Source organism: Trachypithecus francoisi, unplaced genomic scaffold (genome assembly GCF_009764315.1).
Source record: "Trachypithecus francoisi isolate TF-2019V2 unplaced genomic scaffold, Tfra_2.0 Lachesis_group2, whole genome shotgun sequence".
In the NCBI taxonomy this organism is placed as follows: Eukaryota; Metazoa; Chordata; class Mammalia; order Primates; family Cercopithecidae; genus Trachypithecus; species Trachypithecus francoisi.
Window position 1 is genome coordinate 116645335 of NW_022681465.1, and position 22536 is coordinate 116667870.

At 40.5% G+C, this 22536-nt stretch overlaps 1 protein-coding gene across 8 annotated transcripts in view; it reads right to left on the reverse strand.

The window, feature by feature from the left end:
• The window catches only part of MAPK9 (mitogen-activated protein kinase 9), a 62864-nt gene that overhangs the window by 26488 nt on the left and 13840 nt on the right, over positions 1–22536 (reverse strand). For 7 of the 8 annotated variants that reach the window (XM_033180266.1, XM_033180259.1, XM_033180262.1 and 4 more), the window contains 3 exons: positions 12810–12939; positions 8569–8627; positions 5498–5636 (listed from right to left, as the gene is read on the reverse strand). In XM_033180266.1, coding sequence (XP_033036157.1) covers positions 5498–5636; positions 8569–8627; positions 12810–12939 — 328 coding nt within the window. Of the gene's footprint in view, positions 1–5497; positions 5637–8568; positions 8628–12809; positions 12940–15286; positions 15483–22536 lie in introns of all 8 variants that reach the window. The other variant, XM_033180261.1, reaches the window with a different exon arrangement.

Consider the following 22536-nt stretch of genomic DNA (forward strand, 5'->3'; position numbering starts at 1 on the left):
CCGGCTAATTTTTTTGTATTTTTAGTAGAGATGGGGTTTCACCATGTTAGCCAGGATGGTCTCGATCTCCTGATCTTGGGATCCGCCCGCCTCGGCCTCCCAAAGTGCTGGGATTACAGGAATGAGCCACTGCGCCCGGCCACTAAATCAGCATCTTATGCCCCAAACTGAGAAAGGATCAATGAAGAAAGAGCTAAGCATATTTTTTCAATATGGAAATCGACACCAAAATAATCAGCTAAATGAACTGAAAGAGTTTACTTCTAGGGAGAGAGAAATAAAAGAGGAGGTGGAGGAATCTGTTTTTCATAAATATTTATAGAACTATTTGATCCTTGATTAAAAAAAAAAACCAAGCTACTTGTTTAGCAAGTTGCTACAGTTATATACAAGGTGATCCTGTGTTTAAATTAGCATATAAGTTCAAAAGGACATAAGTACAGATATGTTGGTATTAACATCAGTCAACAGAGGGAGGCAGGACATGCACCAGCGTGCTCTCATTGGCCATCTCCAGGTGCTAACACAGGGCTGGGGTACTTGCTTTTCATTTTTTGAATTATATAAAGTATATACTTTGGTGGGATATCATGAGCAAAACTTTATCTTTCAAATACTTAAAATTTGTTTTGTATTAAACCATTTTAATAGGCAAAATTAAAAGTGTGTCTATCTTTGTGCCTGGTACTGTAGATGGGACAAAGCATGGTGCAGTCCACACAGAACAGTTAACTTAGGGCTCCTCCCCTCCTGGGATGTGGGCAGGGGTGGGGCGGGGAGCAGGGGCAAGAGGGGGTTTCCCTCTTTGCTTTATACACCTGTGCAATGTTTGGAACTTCCCCACAGTGAGCGTGCCTCACTCTCCCACATGGGCAGATGTGGGGAGAGCCTGGCAAGGCCATGGATGTGAGAAGCAGGAGGGAACAAGGTGACAGAGAGGACACAGCAAGACGCCAGGCTGGTGGGGGTGGTGAGCACGAGGGAGGGATGGCAATGGGGTCATTTTCTGAAGGCTTCTTAGGTTTCTATACCTCATGCTGGGCAAACCAAACACTTCTCTGGGCCCCATCTGACTCAGGCTGCAGGAACCGACTATTCCATAAAAAAGGCCTGCCGAGGCTGCAGCTCTCACAAGGCCGCAGTGACAGGAGGCCGTTGCTTCCCGCTCACCTCGGGGCGCAAGGGGGAACAAGTCAGGCAAACCATTTCCCCTCACAAAATCAATAAGGCCTAATGTAGTAAGACTAATAATCTGGGAAATTATTCTAAAGCATGAATTTAATAAAATCTATTTAAGAGATATTAAGAGTATCTTAAATTATATGAAGGTCCATGGAAATTTCAGGAACAGAAATAGAATGGTACATCAGGAGATCTTCATTTTTAATTCAGAAGCCTAGTGTTACTATTTTTACAACAAAGTCACCAATATATTATTTTAACTGACCATCTGATGGCAGCAAAGTTTCTATTTTAAATAACAGTACACTGGATGGCAGACGGGAGGCTGTCAGCTAGCCCTGGGAGGACAAGAGCTATCCCTGACGCTGGCCTTGGGCCACAGACCTGAGGCTTGGGATGAGGCAACCCTGCCTTCTGTGGGTCGGTGGGCTCTGCCCCCGAGGGAGGGCTTCACTAGCTGTGATAGAACCAACCTTTCCTGGCACAGCAGATCTGAAAAAATTATTTTACCACTCCACCACCTAAAACCCATGTGCTCATTTCTGTAACAACAGGCTTCGCTATTCTTGTCTCTCACTAGCTCCTTCCCGACACTGAGTTTTCAGTTCAGCAAAAATACGACCTCTTGCTGTTGGAACATAAAATCTAATGGCAATCTGTCAATAAAATTAGTACAGTAATAATTTAGGGAATGCTAAGCATATCTATTTCCGATAAAATTATATTATCTCTGCCTCTAGTCTCACTCAATATTTTAGTTGATTTTTTAAAAAAACTCGGGCCCAGGAGGCCTAGGTGGCTCTGCCTCAGACTGTCACCCTGTGACCTTGGAGATCCCTAAGCAGGATGCCAGAGAATCCCAGAAGCCAGGAAATGGAAACAAATGGGAAGACCAGAACATTGAAAGTCATTTCAATAATTCTGGAAAAAACTTAAGAAGTCCTATGGTAGAAAGACTCTGAATGTAAAGAAGGTAGTCCTTGTGGAGAAATATTCGGCCAAATTCCAAATCTGAACCTGAAGAAGAAAATTTCTGCTGATGTAAATTCATGTGAATGCAGTGTGTGTGGACAAGTCTTTGTATGTCCTTCACCCCTTAATAGGCACATCTTACCTCATTCTGGACACAAACTATTGAGAAACATGGAGTGAAGCCACACAAATGTAAACAATGTGAGAAAATCTTCCTTTCTCTCATAAACGTCCAAAGACACATGGTAACACACACTGGTAATAGACCTCATAAATGTAAGAAACGTGGGAGGACATTTAAGTTTCTCTATTTACTTCTAAGACACAAAGTAATTTACACTGGAGAAAAACCCTGTGAATGGAAGAAAGATGGTAAAGCCTTGAGATTTTGCAGTTCTTTTCAAAAACATAAAAGAACGCACAATGGGGAAAAACCTTATAAATGTCGGAAATGCGGTAAAGCCTCTGAACATTCTGGTCACCTTCACTGCCATAAAGAAATGTTGTAAAGCCTCTGGACAGTTTGGTCACCTTCACAGCCATAAAGGTGCTCATGCTGAACAGAAACCCTATGAATGTAGGAAATGTGGGAAATAATTCAGTTTCTGTAGTTACTTTGAAAAAAACGTAAAACAGCTCACAATGGTGAAAAATCTTCAATGTGTTTAAGAAATATGGTAAAAGACTCACTCTTTCTAGTTCCATTCAGAAACATAAAAGAAATAATACTGGAGAGAAACCCTATAAATGTAAGAAATGTGGCAAAGCCTTCAGTCATTCCTGCTCCATGTGAAGACATAAAAGTACACATATTGGACAGAAATCCGATGACTGCAAAAAATGTGGCAAAGCCTTCAGTCAACACAGTTCCCTTAGAAGACATGAAAGAGCTCATACTGGAGAGAAACCCTATGCATGTCAAAAATGTGATTAAGGCTTCAGTCGGTTCAGTTACCTTCAGACACATGAGAGAACTCATACTGGAGAGAAACCTTATGAATATAAAAAATGTGGCTGGGCGTGGTGGCTCACACCTGTAAATCCCAGTGCTTTGGAGGCCGAGGCAGGCAGATCATGAGGTCAGCAGTTTGAGACCAGCCTGGCCAACATGGTGAAACCCTGTCTCTACTAAAAAAAAAAAAAAATTAGCCAGGTGTGGTGGCAGGTGCCTGCAATCCCAGCTACTTGGGAGGCTGAGGCAGGAGAATCGCTTGAACCTGGGAGGTGGAGCTTGCAGTGAGCTGAGACCGTGCCACTGCACTCCAGTCTGGGCAACAGAGCGAAGACTCCGTCTCAAAAAAAAAAAAAAGTGGTAACACCTTCAGGAATTGGACAGCTCCCTTCAAACACATGAAAAATCTCATACTGGAGAGAAACCCTGTGAGTGTAAAAAATGTGGTCAGGCCTTCAGTTGCTTCAATTACCTTGAAACATGACAATTCACACCGAGAGAAACCATCTGACTGTAAGGAATGTGGTCAAGTCTTTAGATATTCCAGTTCTCTATATAAACATGACAGAACTCACGCTGGAGAGAAACCCGCTGACCGTAAGGAATGTGGTAAAGTATTTAGGTATTCCAGTCCTGTATGTAAACATGAAAGAACTCATACTTTGTAGAAATCCTGAGAATGTAAGGATTTGGGGAAAACATTCAGTTATCTTTGAAAACATGAAAGAAATTATACTTGAGGAAAACAGTATAATTTACATAATATGCATAAGAGAAGTGTGATGACGCCTTTATATGTTCCAGTTACCTTTGAACACATTAAAAAGCATATACAATGTTTCCATTTTCCTTTGAAAATACGAAAAAAAACTACTACTGGAGGACAAATTCTACGCATGTAAACAATGTGGTAATGTCTTCAGTCTTTCCAGTTCTACTTGAAGATATAAAAGAACTCGTTTCTGAAAAGCCCTGCAAATGTAAAGAATGTGCGGATGCAAACTGGAGATGGATCTTTAAATACAAGAAGGTGTTCTGTATCTAAACCCTAGTAGTTTGCCAGTAAGTTTTCATTTTAATAATTATTTCAAAAGTCATCTGAGAACTCCCACTGAAAACATATCTTATAAATTTAAGGAATTTGGAAAGCCTGATGCAAATTAAATATTCCACAATGCTCAAAACATGCACATGAATGAAATGTTATACAAGTTATAAATATATTGTGTTTGTCAGTGGCTCATTTCTAATGGCGATCTCGGGACTGGTGATTTCCGCCTTACTTAACAGGAACATATTGAGGTGAGAATTCTGTAGATACCCTTTAAGCAACATGGTAGTGTGGGTTTTGTCAGTTAATACAAAATTTTGTCTGTATGTCTAAATGTTTTTGGATCTATGGGTGAATTAAAATGTATTTCTAATAGGTAGGTAACATTGATTTTTATGTAGCTTTTTAATTGTTCTGTAATTATGTCATTGAAAACAGATTTTGTTAACTGTTGGGGTTTTCTTACTGGCCTTATGTGATGAGTTTTAATTGTTCCTCACCTATTACATCAATTCCATCTTTCTTTTTTATGAAAAATGTACTGTTTTTTGGCAGGAAGAAGTTTATTTCATTTTCTTTGCTAATAAAAGTATTGGTATCAAATTGCAAAAAACAATTATATCGTGACAGTCTGCTTACACAGCTGTACAAGTAATAATAACAAAACCTTGTAAAACCAGCTCAGTGAGAATTATATCCTAGCTCCCCAGTTTGTTAAATGTGTTTCCTGACAGTACAGTCACACACTGCTAGTCAAATCCCAGCCTGTGCTGAGCCCACAGGCCTGCTCCGAACCCTTGTGGCACGGGGCCAGGTCACTCCCACCAGTGACACAGGGAAGCTGGCAGGGCAGAATTTCAGGAAAGAGAAATGGGTATTTGGGTCATTATTTAAGAAAGTTAGTTCTCAAGCAGCTGTCTCACTGACTACTTGGCCTTTAAGTTCCTTGCTCATTAAAAATGGGCTTTCAAATATGGCAAAAATATTAACCATAGGTGAATGTAGACAAATGGTAGTTGGAAGTTCTCTGTCCTATTCTTGCAATTTTTCTCTAAGTTTTGAGTTACTTTAACATGAAAAGTTTAAAAAAATGTATTCTTGTGCAGTATCTGACTGAGAGTGCAGTATCTGGCCGTGTCGACGGCAGCTCGCCTAGCCTGGCAGGCCGGGCGGCTCCACAGAGGCTTCCTAGAATGACTCTCTTAAAACACAATATGATTCCATCATTTATTTGGATTTTCAACCCTAACAATTGTTTTTAAATGTTATTTTGTATGTAAAGGATTATGACAACCAAATGATTATGTTTTTCAAAATAAAATTAATACATCACTACTTACTCTATGAATTATACCAGCTGAATGCAGATGTTTAATACCACAAAGCATCTGGTAAAGAAGGTAGGACATTCTTTCATGATCCAGCTCCATGTGAATAACTTGACATAAGTTAGCATCCATTAACTCCATAACCAAATACCTGAGGAAGAAAAGGTCAGTTATGTATTTGAAAATTATCCAAAGTTCCTTTATGACAAAATTTCATGAAACAGTAACTTACTTCCAATCACTGCACTGGCTGAAGTAAAAAGATAACTTGGTATAATGGAACTTTCTAAAAATTTTCCAAAGAATATATAAATAACACTTAATGTCTTACAAGTTAAAAATTAAACAAACAAAAAAACCTTTAATAGCATGGTAAATAGAATCTCAAACACACAAATTTTCCTACTTCTTACATTTTTGGCTGAAATCCTCTCTACCAGCCTAAAGACCATGCTGTTACAGACTCATCAATCATAACACATGTACCCTCCGGTGGGAGATGCTGATAATGGGGGAGGCTCTGCATATAAGGGGCCGGGGACAGACAGGAATTCTGTACCTCCCGCTCAATTTTGTTGTGACTCTAAACTTCTCTACAATATATATATATGTTTTTAAAAGTGACCATACAACAACAACAAAAAGGGCACTTGACCGCACTCCCCCCTCAGCAACTCCCCAACTCTTTGCTCCCTTTGCCAGCAAAACTCCCCAGAGGCATCTCATGTGCTAGCTCCAATTCTTCTCCCTTCATTTTATTTTTTAAATTTTTTTGAGACAGGGTCTCACTCTGTCACCCAGACTGGAGTGCAGTGGCGTGATTTTGGCTTACTGCAACCTCCACCTCCTGGGTTCAGGTCATTCTCATGCCTCGGATTCCCAGAACTGAAAATTAAATACAAAAAAAAAAAAAAGCCATCATGCCTGGCTAATTTTTGTATTTTTAGTAGAGACAGGGTTTCGCCATGCTGCCCAGGCTGGTCTCGAACTCCTGACCTCAAGTGATCCACCCACCTTAGGCATTCCAAAGTGTTGGGATTATAGGCATGAGCCACTGCACCCAGGCTTCTCCCATTTTTTTATTAATCCCACTTGGATAAGGCTTGTGCAGCCGCCATTCTGCTGAAACTGTCCTCCTCAAGGCCAGTGATGGCTTCCATGCTACTAAATCCACTGGCCAGTCCTATAATCCTAGCTGGTCCTGCCCTGTCCTGTCTCCAACTTCTTGCTGTCAAAATGCCCAGCAACTGGTCCTTGACCCTCTTCTATAACAACACTCACTTTCTTAATGATCTCAGTTATAGACCCTCAGCTCCCAAAGTCCTACCTTCAATTCAGACGTATCTCCTGAACTCCAGACTCATTCCTCTGCCTCCCTATTCCCAGTTCCACCTTGATGTCCAACAGGCATCTTAAAGCTACGTCCAAAACTGAACTCCTGATTCCACCCTTAGCCCAGTCTGTCCTCATAGCCTTCCTCATCTCAGTTGAGAGCTCCTTCATCCTTCAGGTGCTCAGGCCAAAAATCTAGGTGTCATTCTCAATTCTTCTCTCTCACACCACACATCTTATCTATCAGCTAATACTGTGGCTCTATCTTTAGAACCATTTCAGCATCCAATCTCTTCCCCTCTCACCGTTCCTATTACCCCTCTGGGCCAAACGGACCCTCCAAAATGCCTTAACAGAATTGTTGCAATAGCAGTAACTGATATTCTGCGCCCCCACCCCTTACAATGGGTTACCAACCCAGAAGCCAGAGCTACGCTTTTAAAGCAGAAGGCAGGTGAGCTCACCGCTCTGCTAAGACTCTTATTCTGACTTGCCTTAGAGCAAAAGACATCCTTACAATGGCCTAGGGGCCCCGCAGTGTTCACTCTCTTCTCTTCCCCTGCTCCCTCATCTCTAGCCACACCACCTCTTGACGGTCTTGGAAAACACCAGGCGGGAATGTGCTGCTGTCCTGAGCGCTGTCTGTTCCTTTTATCTCCATTCTACTTGCCCCCAAGTATCTGTAGGACCGACTTCTTGATCTTCTTCAAGGCGTTCTCCACATGTCACCAACTCACGGAGGTCTTTCCCTAGCCACCTTATTTAAAACTGCAGCCTCAAGTCCAACCCTCAGCACTTTTGATCCTCTGACCCAGCTTGACCCTTTGTCCACAGCACCTAGCGTTTTTTTTTTTGTTTTTTTTTTGAGACGGAGTCTTGCTCTGTTGCCCTGGCTGGAGTTCAGTGGCGCAATCATGGCTCACTGCAAGCTCCGCCTCCTGGGTTCACGCCATTCTCCTGCCTCAGCCTCCCAAGTAGCTGGGACAATAGGGGCCTGCCACCATGTCCGGCTAGTTTTTTGTATTTTTAGTAGAGACGGAGTTTCACCATGTTAGCCAGGATGGTCTTGATCTCCTGGCCTTGTGATCCACCCGCCTTGGCCTCCCAAAGTGCTGGGATTACAGGCATGAGCCACCACACCCGGCCAGCACTTAGCACTTTCCTCATTTATCATGTTACCTGTCTGTGTTCCCTGATAGGCTCCAGGGAAGCCAAGTATGCCAAGTCCCAGAGAGCGCCCAGCACACAGAGGGCAATGAGATATTTGTTAATGACTGAACACACCAATAAATTAAGGATGAAGTTGGGCATTACACCTCTCAATAGATTAATACTTCATTGCACTGTAAGATGATTCTACTTAAGATTCTGGAAGTACAGAATCTTAAATAGAATTAGTGACTTAATCATTACAAATAATACTCATAAACTCCTGAACCCTAAAATCCTGGCTATGACGGACTTGAGAAAAACATTTTATAGTTCAGCAAAACACATTACTGATCCTGGTCTGCTCTGAAGAATTCTTTCCAGTCATCCTTTATCTGTTATGAAATGAAAACCCATGTGGTACAAATAATTAAATATTACCATCAAATTTTCTAAATATTTCTCTGCAACAGAGAAAGTTATCTGTGATGTCACAAAATGTATTGCCACCTACGTTTCCTAAGTATAAAAAGCAGTTGGTGCCTTTTCTAGATGTTCACTCTTTGATGTACAGTGCATTACTGAATAAAAATGATACTTACACATCTTGAAATTCTTCTAGAGTTTTTTGTGGTGTAAACACATTTAACAAACTAATAATCTGAAAAGAGAAAATTGTACTTCAATATGTCAGATGACTCTACTTGATTACAAAAATTAAGTTTAATATTGAAAAGCATTAAAACTGGGGAAAACAATCACAGTAGAACTCAGTACTTATTATTATTACTGCTTTTACCAATTACATGGCACTTGAGAAAAATTAAACATCAATTAAAGATGCACTTTTAATCAAATCACTTTTATGTGTCCCTAGTGACTTAATTATTACAGAATTTAAACACATAATGTCTTTTTGAACATAAAAAAGTAGAAGTTATGGGTAACAAAACACTAAATAAAGCAGTATGTTAACTCTGAAAACTTAAATATTATGCATAAATTTCTAAAAAGTTTTGAAATATGAAGGCTAAGCTCATATTTTTGGTGTGATAAAGTGAAAGGTCTCATAGCATCGTATTTTTACTTAAAGAGGGCTAACAGCTGATCCTGCTGCAGGCCTCCATCCTGGCACTCTGACACGACTTGGCTTTGTCCCCACCCAAATCTCATCTTGAATTGTAATCCCCATAATCCCCACATGTCTAGGGAGAAGCCTGGGGGGAGGTGACTGGATCATGGGGGCAGTTTCCCCCATGCTGTTCTTGTGATAGTGAGTGAGTTCTCCTGAGATCTGATGGTTTTGTAAGGAGCACTTCCCACTTTGCTCCTTACTTTTCTCTCTCCTGCCGCCTTGTGAAGAAGGTGCCTGCCTCCCTTTCGTCTTCCGCCTGACTGTAAGTTTCCTGAGGTCTCCCCAGCCATGCGCAACTATGAGTTAATTAAACCTTTTCCTTTATAAGTTACACAGTCTCGGGTATTTCTTTACAGCAGTGCGGGAACGAACCAATACACACCCCATGGTGTAAACAGTGAGTCCCATGGCTTAGGCACCAAACATATAACTTCAGTCATTCCAGATGACTGAGGGAAAGATGAATTATCCATTATATAGGATTGGGGTGACTGGTTAGCTAAGGACAAAAATAAAACTGCATCCATATTTCTATCTTTATACCAAGATAAACTCAAAATGGAACAAAGATTTAAATATAAAACATGAAATAAAACATCAGAATATGATAAACATATATATAATCCTGGTGTAGAAAAATCTTTTCTAAACATGACAGGAAACCTAAGGGATCTGATTACATTAAAATGAAACAAAAAACAGGTGATAAAAAATCAGTATGTCAACAACATAGTCAAATGGGAAAAAAAAAATAAAGGGCAATAGTTTTAATATTAAAAAAGAAAAAAAAAACCCTCCTTCGAATGCAGAAGAGACCAGCAGTCCAAAAGAAAAATGGATAAAGGCCATAAAAATTAAATTACCAAAACACATAAAAATAAATGACAACCTCACAAATAAAAATATCATTTATGTATCAAATTGGCAAAAGTAAAACAAAAAAAATCAATGGTATGTAGTGCTGGGGGATTCTGAAGTAACAGACATTCTCAGATACTTTTTTTTTTTTTTTTTGAGATGGAGTTTCACTCTTGTCGCCTAGGCTAGAGTGCAATGGTGTGATCTCGGCTCACTGCAACCTTCGCTTCCTGGGTTCAAGCGATTCTCCTGCCTCAGCCTCCTGATTAGCTGGGATTACAGGCACCTGCCACCACATCCAGGTAATTTTTGTATTTTTAGTAGAGACAGGGTTTCACCACATTAGCCAAGCTGGTCTTAAACTCCTGACTCAGGTGATCCACCTGCCTTGGCCTCCCAAAGTGTTGGGATTACAGGTGTGCACCACAGCGCCCAGCTGACACTTTTTTTTTTTAAGAGATGGGGTCTTGTTTTATTGCCCTGGTGTGCCTTAAACTCCTGGCTTCAAGCAACCCGCCTGCCTTAGCCCCATAAGTAGCTGGGATTACAGGTGGAAGTGACCATGCCCAGCTTCTCAGATACTCTTAATGAAAATATCAAACTAATAGTCTTCCTTGAGGTCAATTTGTCAGTATATATTAAACTAGAATATATATAAACTAGAAGTATGTACTCTGACCCAGCAATGTTGGCCAAGAAATTCACCTGGACAAGTGTGCAAAAATTCAGGTATAAGAATGTTCATTGCAACATTGCTTATAACAGTGAGAAACAAAACAATCTATCCAACAACGGGCAGTTGGCAGTCTCTTAAATAAATTACTGTGCATCTGCGCTATGCAGCCATTTAAAAACTGGCTTATATCTATGTTAATTACAGTACATGAGGTCAACCCACGTTGCACGAGGAGAAAAGCAGGATGAAGAATAACATGATTAATCTTGTTTATGTACTTGTGTACATGTACGCGTAAGAATGTTCACCAAATTGTTAATGCTAGTACTCTGTGGGTGGTAGTAGTCAGGAGTTTTTACTTTTTTATATTGTTTGAATTTTTAAAAATAATATATATTTTTTGTAACCTGAAAAAATTTTTTAAATAAACAAGTAAAATAAAGCATGCATTAGAGAAATTAAAACCAACTCAAGTCACAGACTCAAAAGAAGGAAGCTCAGGAGTTTAAGACTAGCCTAGGCAATGCAGTAAGACCCCAACTCTACAAAAAATTTTAAAAATTGTCAAGCATGGTGACACACGCCTATAGTCCCAGCTACTTGGGGGGCTGAGGTGGGAGAATCACAGCCTTGGTGACAGAATGAGACCCTGTCTCAAAAAACAAAACAAAACAAAACAAATTAAAAAAACTCCTTCCAGATTTAACATTTTATTATTTTAATTAATTAATTTATTTATTTATTTTGAGACGGAGTCTCGCTCTGTCGCCCAAGCTGGAGTGCAGTGGTGCGATCTCTACTCACTGCAAGCTCCTCCTCCCGGGTTCACACCATTCTCCACCTCAGCCTCCCGAGTAGCTGGTACTACAGGCGCCCACCACCACGCCTGGCTAATTTTTTGTATTTTTAGTAGAGACGGGGTTTCACCATGTTAGCCAGGATGGTCTCGATCTCCTGATCATGGTGATCCACCCACCTCATCCTCCCAAAGTGCTGGGATTACAGGCGTGAGCCACCGTGCCCAGCCAACATTGTATAATTTTATAACTTGGCAAGGTTATCAACGTAATGCTCAGCAGCGACCACTAGGAGAACATACAATGTGCCTGATTGAGCACAACTTCATTTTCTAGAAACATTATTTCTCCATAAAATTTAGTGCTTTGATTTCTGTGGCGCTTCCAAGAATAGCTACTCTAAACGTAACATCATCTAGTAAGTGTATTTGAAACTGAGATGTCATATACAAGGCAAAAAATTACTTATAGAACAACATCTTTCCACAAAATATTTAGTTGTTTCTCAATTTGTTGGATCAATACTGTTCCTAATTTAAAGAAACAGTATCAATTGATATTCCTACTTTGGGTGAGTGACCTAAATTCCTATGTACCATAATGATGCCTCTTTCTAGCTTTAATTTCCTCAATGTTTATTAAGAATTTTTTGGGAGGCCGAGACGGGCGGATCACGAGGTCAGGAGATCGAGACCATCCTGGCTAACACGGTGAAACCCCGTCTCTACTAAAATATACAAAAAATTAGCCGGGCGAGATGGCGGGCGCCTGTAGTCCCAGCTACTCGGGAGGCTGAGGCAGGAGAATGGCGTGAACCCGGGAGGCGGAGCTTGCAGTGAGCTGAGATCTGGCCACTGCACTCCAGTCTGGGCGACAGAGCGAGACTCCGTCTCCAAAAAAAAAAAAGAATTTTATCAATAAAAAATAGGCTGGGCACGGTGGCTCACACCTGTAATCCCAGCACTTTGGGAGGCCGAGGCAGGTGGATCAAGAGGCCAGGAGATCGAGACCATCCTGGCTGACACAGTGAAACTCCGTCTCTACTGAAAATGCAAAAAATTAGCCAGGCGTGGTGGCAGGCGCCTGTAGTCCCAGCTACTGGGGAGGCTGAGGCAGGGGAATAGCATGAACCCAGGAGGCGGAGCTTGCAGTGAACCGAGATCACACCACTGACCTCCAGCCTGGGCGACACAGCGAGACTCCCGTCTCAAAAAATAAATAAATAAATAAATACATAAAATAAAATGACAATGTTAATAGTCACTTTTATCCTTAGCTTATCCTAGATCTGAACTTAATGTATCTCCAGAAGACCCTGAAGATTATCACATTATTGACAATATGGAAGCACACAGACAAAATACATACATAACTTACATTTTTATGATTGACACATTTTAAGAGGACAAGTTCACGATAAGCTCTCTTTGCATGAGTTTGGTTCTGAAAAGGACGGCTTAGTTTCTTGACTGCAACATTTATCCCAAGAACTGTATCAAATGCAGCACTAGAATTAGGAAATACAATGCACAATCCATTAGAATCGTTTTGGAAATACAGCAATGCCAGAATATACATTGAATATATTATCTTTTTAATAAGTAATAAGGAAAAATCTGCTTATTTCCATTCAAGGTACCGCATATATGAAGAGCACAGTGAGTTGGCTAAGACTACAGCATGGACTAACTCCTTTGCAGAGACACATTTCAGCGACAGTTAAGATGGGGTTCGGCAATCCTTCACACACCAAGTTTTCATAGTTTAGATTACATTCAAAACCAGGTAATTTAATATACAGTGCATAAAACCAGTCAAGAAATGAAATCTTCAGTTTAAACATGACCAGAAGTTGGAAACAAAGTCACTGTTATCCCATCTTAAAATGTGTATATTTTGGAATATCACAGTAGAGGAAATGGTTGAGCTGATGAGAAGAATACAATAAATCTAAAGTTTGAATCATTGTGTTTTTTTCTCAGACAACAGTATCTAACAAGAAGAGCAGCCAAAATTTCAGCTCATGGTAAACGCCCAAGATACAAAATCTCTAACGTAAGCAACTGCTATATAAAGTTCTTTTAGAAATATCTCCTCCTACTACTATGGTAAGAATAAAATTTAGAGGCTGTGTTTCCAGATCTCAAGTTTCCTGTTGAAATTCTGTTCGTTTTCCCCCAGAAAGTAGATATGAAAAATCAAGTAGCCCTGATGGCACATTTTTAGGTTTCTAACTGGTACTAAATAGTGCCATTTGTGTTGTGACCTCTGGGCTACCCATCAGGGCTAACAGTTACCAAAGGCCACCTGAGAACCTAAGCACTGATTTAAATATTGCTTCTATTTCTTTATTCTGTTGAGTTTATAACATTGTTTATATTTATTCTCTTCTATTAATGCTTTTTGCCAAACAACTTGAACTTAATTCAATGTTTTATTTATTTATTTATTTTTGAGACGGAGTCTCGCTCTGTCACCCAAGCTGGAGTGCAGTGGCCGGATCTCAGCTCACTGCAAGCTCCGCCTCCCGGGTTCACGCCATTCTCCTGCCTCAGCCTCCCGAGTAGCTGGGACTACAGGCGCCTGCCACCTCGCCCGGCTAGTTTTTTGTACTTTTTAGTAGAGACGGGGTTTCACCGTGTTAGCCAGGATGGTCTCGATCTCCTGACCTTGTGATCCGCCCGTCTCGGCCTCCCAAAGTGCTGGGATTACAGGCTTGAGCCACCGCGCCCGGCCAATTCAATGTTTTAAAGTTGAAGGCTGCCTGCTGTAGGATTTGGTTAACAGGCTACCTTACTTTAATTCAGTTCATATTATGTGTCTGTCTACATACATATGTAAATCCACAGGCTCATACGCAAATTGCACCATTTATATGAATTATAAAATGATGAGGATACATCCATGTGTGAAATAAGTTATTAGCATACATGTAGCCATCAAAAGTATTTATACTTATATACTTCTCAGACTCAAGAATTTGAAAACAGGCCAGGTGTGGTGGCTCATATCTGTATTCCCAGCACTTTGGGAGGCTAAGGCAGGCAGATCACTTGAGCCCAGGAGTTTGAGACCAGCCCGGGCAATATAGTGAATCCTTGTCTATACAAAAAATACAAAGATTAGCTGAGTGTAGTGGTGCATGTCTGTAGTCCCAGTTACTCAGGGGACTGAGGTGGGGGGACTGCTTGAGCCAGGGGTCGAGACTGCAGTGAGCAGTCATCCCTCCACTGCGCCCCAGCTTGGGTGACAGACTGAGACCCTGTTGCCAAGGGCCTCAAAAAAAAAAAAAAAAAAAAAAAAAAAAAAAAAAGAATTTGAAAACAGACACACTTTTTTGGTATCAAAAGTTTTTGTCCAAAATTTCAGTTAGGAGGAATAAGGTCAGGAGGTCTACTGTGAGATATGGTTACTGTAGTTAATAACAATGTATTGTATTCTTGAAAATTGCTAAGAGTAGATTTTAAGTGTTCTCATCAGAAATGTTAAAGAAGTATGTGAGGTAATGCATATGTTAATTCCCTCAATTTAGCTAGTCCATAATGTATACATATTTCAGAACAATATGCTGGACGTGATAAATATATACAATTTTTATTTGTCATTTAAAAAATGTGTTTAGCTAAAACAAGCCAAATGGACCAGGTCTAAGCATCTGAATGGGCATAAGCTTCCCCACTTGTAGCTCCAGCTCCACGAGGAACTACCTTCAATTATTCCTGGTTTTGGTTATTGTGGTCACTCAAAGAATACATTTTTATCACTATCTCTTCATTTATCCACTTTAGAAATGATCTACCTACTCCCCATTATGAAAACTGAGTAGTTAACCACTTCCCTGAAATCCCCAATACCTCCTATTTTTTTCTCTTCTGCTTTTCGGGTTTTTCCTGGTTACGTCTTTAAGTAACATCTCTAATCTTCATGCCTCTTCAACTTCGAAGGGAACGTCTTGACTTCTGCATATGTAAAATGAGACTACTCCATCCCTTTCTCCTCCATTTATCACATTTATAACTGTGTCTTCTGTATTTCTTCTTTAGGATGTGTCTAGAAGTTGAAAATCAATACGTGGAGTGTAGGTGTGTGTACACATGTAAGCGTCACTAACTGCCAGAGCTGGGACTACATTTCAGTTTCTAAAGATCACATGGCTCTTGCTGCCACTCTTAAGAGGGTGAGACTGTTACCAGGATCGAGAAAGGATTCTCTTTTCTTATATTTCATCAACTGCTCAAACATCACGTCCTTTTTATTTGTTTTATAATTAGGCCATGATTTTTTCTAGTTTTTCTCACACATTTCTAATAAATAATAATTGGATGATTTTATTATATTACTAGATTAGTTTTTACTAATACGAAATGCCAGTTTTCGCCTATCACTAGTACTTCCTAGCTTCTTACACTATCTGTTGTTTGGCATCTACTCCACATTCTTTGCAGACACTCTTCTTGGAGCTTCCTTAAGGCCTGCTACACAGCCACCATCCTGGGATTTCTTTTTAGTCCCCAACTGCTTCTTGTATTACGCTCTTGGGTTGCCTCTCTTGCTGGAGTACATCCTCAAGGAATTTTTTCCTCAGAAAAGGTGCATGGAAGATAGATGGTATTGCTCTGCCCTCACCCTTGATTGACAGTACGTTTTCTGAGTTTAAAATCAATTTTCTGTGAGAACTTTGAAGGCACTGTCCCACTGATTTCCACACTGAGCGCTGCCGGTGAGGCTTATGCCTGATACTGTACTGATTCCTGTGCTCCTTTTTCTGTTTCCCAGCTCAATGATTTATCAGTCATGTTCTCTCTGTATCCCAAAAGCCTCTCTCAAAATTATCCCAACTAATTACTGTCCCTCCTGTCCACCTTCTGACATGTACAATAATCACTTTCTTGCTTTTACCAGCTAAAACATGCACCCTGGAGCACCCAGTTTATTTTTGCCTGTTTTTGAAATCTTCTGTGTCTGACTTATTTGGCTCAATATTATGAGACTCATCCATTGTTGCTGTACGTAGCTATAACTCATTCCATCATTGCTATAAGATTCCTTTGTATAACGACATCACATTACATTGAGGTATTTCAGTTGTTTTTAGTTTTCAATCAATTACAAAACACACGGTCATCAATATTCCTGTCCACAGCTCTGAGTCCCCTATGCATGTGTTTCTGATGAGTAGACAACAAAGCGTGGGAACGTGTCTGTTGTATTTCAGTAGATAATGTCAGACTCTTTGCCAAAGCGGTTCTACACATTTGTAGAGCTGCCAGCAGTGCTGAGGGGTCACGTCTGAGAGCTGCCTTGGGTGGTTCCACCTTACCAGCACCTGGTATCACCAACAGCTTAGTTTCTAACCATTCTGTGAGTGTGGAATGGTATTTCATCGCGGTTTTAAATTGCACTGTCCTGATGCATAATGACATTGAGCACTTTTTCCTGTTCACAGATTATCTGGGTATCCTCCTGTGACAACCTGCTGACTATTTGTTTGTCTATCTTTACAATCGTCTTCACTGTTGTTCTTTACATATTCTGAAAGAGAGATTTTTTTCAGTCATATATCTTCACATGTATGCTTATCTTTTCAGTTTCTTGATCTCAGTTTTCTTAAACAACATTTCTCAATTTTAATACAAATTTTATCTATCTTCTATGATAATTTTTGTTTGTTTATTTTTTGAGATGGAGTCTCGCTCTGTCGCCCAGGCTGCGGTGCAGTGGCGCGATCTCAGCTCACCGCAAGCTCCACCTGCCAGGTTCAAACAATTCTCCTGCCTCAGCCTCCCAAATAGCTGGAACTACAGGTGCCTGCCACCAAGCCCGGCTAATTTTTGTATTTTTAGTAGAGACAGGGTTTTACCATGCTGGCCAGGCTGGTCTCAAACTCCTGACCTTATGATCTGCCCGCCTTGGCCTCCCAAAGTGCTGGGATTACAGGTGTGAGCCACCGTGCCTGGCCTGATTTTTTTTTTTTTTTAATAGAGATGGGGTCCCCTATGGGGTCTCATTATGTTGGCCAGGCTGGTCTTGAACTCCTGGCCTCAAGCAGTCCTCCCACTTTGGCCTCCCAAAGTGCTGGGATTATAGGCGTGAGCCAGCACATCCAGCAGATAAACATTTTTATGTTGTGTTTAAAGGAGTCCTTCCCTACTCCAAAGATTATGAAGAAATCCTCCTATATGATCTTCAAATAGCTTTACTGGTTTGCCTTATACATTTACAGCAATTCAACTGAGGTTGATTTTTGTACATAATATGAGGTTGGGGTCAAATTTCACTTTTTTCCATATGAATACTCCTATGTCCACTTATTTAAAAGACCATCTTTTCCTCATTGCTCTACAAGGCCACCACTGCGATAAGTCAGAAGTCCACACATGCATGATTCTGTGTCAAGGTTAGTCCACTGTTTCTCCTTGCACCACACAACACCGTCTTGATCACCAGTTTTCTAGTAAGTCTTCACATCTGGCAGAGGGAGTGTTCCTCCCTTCTTCTTAATGGGCATCTTGACCATTCTAAGGTTTTTATTTTTACATATAAATTTTAAAATGTTTGTTCATTTCTTTGTTTTTTAAGACTATTGAGATTTGACTGCAATCACTCTAGATAAGTCTGAAAATTGACCTTTATGGTATTAAATATTCTAACTCATGAACATCAGATTTCCCACCACTATTTCAGTTTTATTTCTTCTAATTTTTTTAGCTTTTTGTAAACAAGTCTTTCATATTGTTAGACTTTCCCCCCAGATAAGATAATTTAAAAGTTTTTATCCTATTTTAAATGGTATCCTTTTCAAATTCTCATTTTCTATATGCTGCTAGCATATAAATATGCAATTTGAGGGGGGGAGGGGTACATATATTGACCCTGCATCTTGCAAAGGCACTAAACATACTCATTAATTTAACAAAAGGCAGATTATCCAGGTGGACCTGTTCTTATCATGAGAGCCCTTTAGAGGCAGAGTTTACTCTGGTTCACAGAAAGGGTAGGAAAGTCAGGGAAATGTGAGTCTGGGAAGGGCTGGGCATGCCACTGCTGCCTTGAGAGGGAGGAGGTCACTTGAGAAGGAAAACAGGCAGCCTCCAGGAGCAGAGAGGGGTGCCTGACTGAGAGAGATCGAGAGACTGGGAACCACAGACCTAAAGCTGGGAGGAACCAGACTCTGCCAACAGCCTGAATGAGTTTGGAAGCAGATTCCCTTCCAGAGCCTCCACCTGTGAGCCGAGCCCGGCCCTGTCGAAATCTGGACTTCGGCTTTATGAGACGCTGGGCAAAGAACCCAGGCAAACCCATCCAGGTTTCTGACTACAGAACTATGAGATAATCAATGGTGTTGTTTTAAACAACTAAGTTTGTGTTCATGTGTTATGCAGCAATAGAAAACTAACAACTTCTCTCTTTTGTGCTCTTCTGCCATTTTTGCCTCTGCAGCTTTCATTCTGGGTATTTTTTGCTGACCCATCCTCCAGGTCACTAAATCACTCTTCAGTTATATCTAGTATGCTGTTAAACACATTAAATTCATAATTCAATTACTATAGTTTTTACTTCTAGAATTTTTATTTATTCCTCTTAAAGTTTTCATTTCTCCACCAAAACTTTTAATCTTGCCTTTATCACCTTGAACATAACATCATAGCTATTTAAAAATGTGGATCTAATAATGCCAATATCTCTTATGGATCTGTTTCTTTTGTCCATTGTTTCTGCAGGATTTTACTCAGATTGTCATATCTCCTTGTGTGCCTAGACTGGGCCTTGCACTTGTACAACTGTCTGTTATCTAGAAGTAAGTTTATCTAATATGATGCTGTTTTCCTCCACAAAGAATTTAAATTTATTTCTACTAGGTACCTGGGTGCACTAGCACTTTTTGTTTTACCTCCACATAAGTTCAGCAAATGAGACGATAATCTGAAGCTGAGTGGCAGTACCTACTAAGGGCCAACCTCTGAGTTACTTTGACTTCTAGGAAGCAGCCTTTTATTGGTCCCAATATAAGGCAAAAGAAGTTCGCTGCGCAATATTAGAGGCCCTGGACTCTAATCTCCTAGCCACAAGGCAGTCCAAAACACTCTCTCAGCAGCCCCATCCTGAATTGTCAAAGGCCCCCAAGGGAAAGACAGCCCACATGCTGAAGCTCCCCTCACTAGGCTTCTGTGTTCCCCAGATCCTGACCTAGTAACTCCTCACTGACTTCCTCTCTAGGGGCAAATGCTGAGCATGGGGGAGAGTGGGAACGTTGGGAGAAAACTGGCACAGTTGTTTCATAGGCACACTTTTAATTAACAGCCTGAGTTTTAGCCGCTCATTTCATTCCTTTTCTTGATTGTCATCTCTATGCCCACAGCCCCTGCAGAGTTTTACTATAGGTAGGTTCTCTTCCTTAACGCAAATACTTCAGCTACTTATTCTCACTTTATCTGCTGTTTTATCTTATCACAAGATTCAAGCTACTTTCTATATTTCATCAATTTGTTAAACCTTTCTTCCACTCATTACTGCCCTCTTATCTTTGTACAGGTGTTTGGGCCACCATCTTAAATGAGAAGTTCCAAACCACTCATTTTACAGGTGAAATATTAGGGCCCATAAAGAAACTGATCTGCCCTGGTCACAAAGAACTCTTGCTGTGAGGAAGAGAGCAGGACTCAGAACTCGTCTCCCAAATCACAGCCATTCTAGGCTTCATACCATATGTCTCCTTTATCACAGAAATTTTGTTGTGAACATTGTTATGTTTTTATGTATTTATATTAATAGAAAATAAGGCCAGGTGCAGTGGCTCACGCCTGTAATCCCAGCACTTTGGGAGGCTGAGGCAGGCGGATCACAAGGTCAGGAGATCGAGACCATCCTGGCTAACATGGTGAAACCCCGTCTCTACTAAAAATACAAAAAATTAGCTGGGCGTGGTGGCGGGCGCCTGTAGTCCCAGCTACTCGGGAGGCTGAGGCAGAATTGCTTGAACCTAGGAGGCGGAGCTTGCAGTGAGCTGAGATCGCGCCACTGCACTCCAGCCTGGGCGACAGAGTGAGACTCCATCTCAAAAAAAAAAAGAAAAGAAAAGAAAAGAAAACCATGTTAAGAACAGGCCAGTACTCATGTTTGTACAGAACTTGAGGAAACAAAAAGGAATACACTCTACCAATTATTTCACGTTAAGGCTGCAACTGTCACTTCTAAGTACTGCCAGACTTAATATTAAACACTTTTTTAAAGGTTAAACATTTCATGGAACGGTTTCATAAAACAAATAATCTTTACTATTTTGGCCAAACAACTTGAGATTTTTGAAGGAGAAAGAAAAACTGAATACATGTATGAAAGAAACGTATACACATCTTCCCCACTAGAGCTTCAAAATCTTACGATTACTTAATTGTACTATAACACAGTTGATATTTATGAATACTTCAAAATTATATTTTAAAACTTATTTTAGGCCAGGCACAGTGGCTCATGCCTGCAATCCCAGCATTTTGGGAGGCCAAGGTGGGCGGATCACAAAGTCAAGAGATTGACACCATCCTGGCCAACATGGTGAAACCCTGTCTCTACTAAAATACAAAATATTAGTTGGGTGTGGCCGCGGGCGCCTGTAGTCCCAGCTACTCGGGAGGCTGAGGCAGGAGAAACACTTAAACCCGGGAGGTGGAGACTGTAGTGAGCCGAGATCATGCCACTGCACTCCAGCCTGGTGACAGAGCAAGACTCTGTCTCAAAAATAAAATAAATTTATTTTCAACTGTAAAAACTTATTTCCTAATAAATTTTACTAACATTTTTAAAAGAACAAAAACAAAGAAATAAATCAAAGACAACTATAAAAACAATTCAAAATTAGGAACCAGAATATTTTCTTCTGGTTCCAGCTCTTCCATTTAATCCTGTACAGGTCGCAGGCCCTACCTGCACGTTGGTTTATCTGCACACTTGCCCTTCATAAAGCTCTAATTTAAATAGAAGATTAGCTAGTTGCATAAACCATACACTGCTGCTACTATATTTTATTTCTCAAAAATGTAAAAATACACATGCTCGTGAATCAGTTTCCTATTGCTATTGTAACAAATAACCACAAATTTACTGCTTTAAAGCAACACAAAGTTACTATCTTACAGTTCTGGAGGTCAGAAGTCCAAAATGCATCTTATGCGTCAAGAGGTAAGCAGGGCTGCGTGGTTCCTTCTGCAGGCTCGGGGGGAACCCGCTCCCTGCCTCTCTCAGCTGGTGGGAGGCTTCCTGTATTGCTCGGCTGTGACCCCACATCACTCCAAACTTTGCTGTCATCACATCTCTGACTATGACCCTCCTGTCTCCCTTTTGTAAGAAGGACCCACCCAGCTAAACCTGGAATAACCCTCCCATCTCAAGACCATTAATTTAATCACACCTGCTAAATTCCTTTTGCCATGTAAAGAAACATACAAATTCCAGGGATTAGGATGTGGACATCTCAGGTGGGGCCATTATTCTGCAGCCTACACCCCCCAAGGAATCATTGACAGATGATTTTCAAGTACAATAGTGACAAAAGGAAGTTTCAGATCATCAGTTAACTATATAGTGCCAATATTTTAATATGAAATATGACAGAAAATCCAATTCCTCTTGTCAGAGTGTCAGCTAATCTACTGTTGAGCTTATTTTAGGAAAAGCTTTTTTTCTTTTTTGAAACGGGAATGTGCTATAACTAGATTATTTCCCAATTCTACTTGGTGCCTCATAGCCTGGTGAAGAATAGAGAGAAAAGAGAAAGGGGGAAAGGAAGCTAAAATCACTTACAAAGTGTTTACTTTCCCTAGCAGAACATAAGATAGAAGGATACCATAAAACACAAAGCCAGTTATAGTTATAAAAATTGAAACTGTTCTTGAATATAACAGTTGTCTTATAGAGATAAATACAATTAACTGAAAATTATTTCATAGGTATTTAGTGAATATTTGTTCATGATTACTAAGATTCTAAACAGAGGTTGGCTCAGAGGACTTGTTCTGTCAAAGTATCAGTGGTTCAAAGTCTTCAACAAGTCTCTCCATGGTACAGGCAATAAGGTCCCAAAGGCCCACAGCTTGTTTTGGTCCCAGGC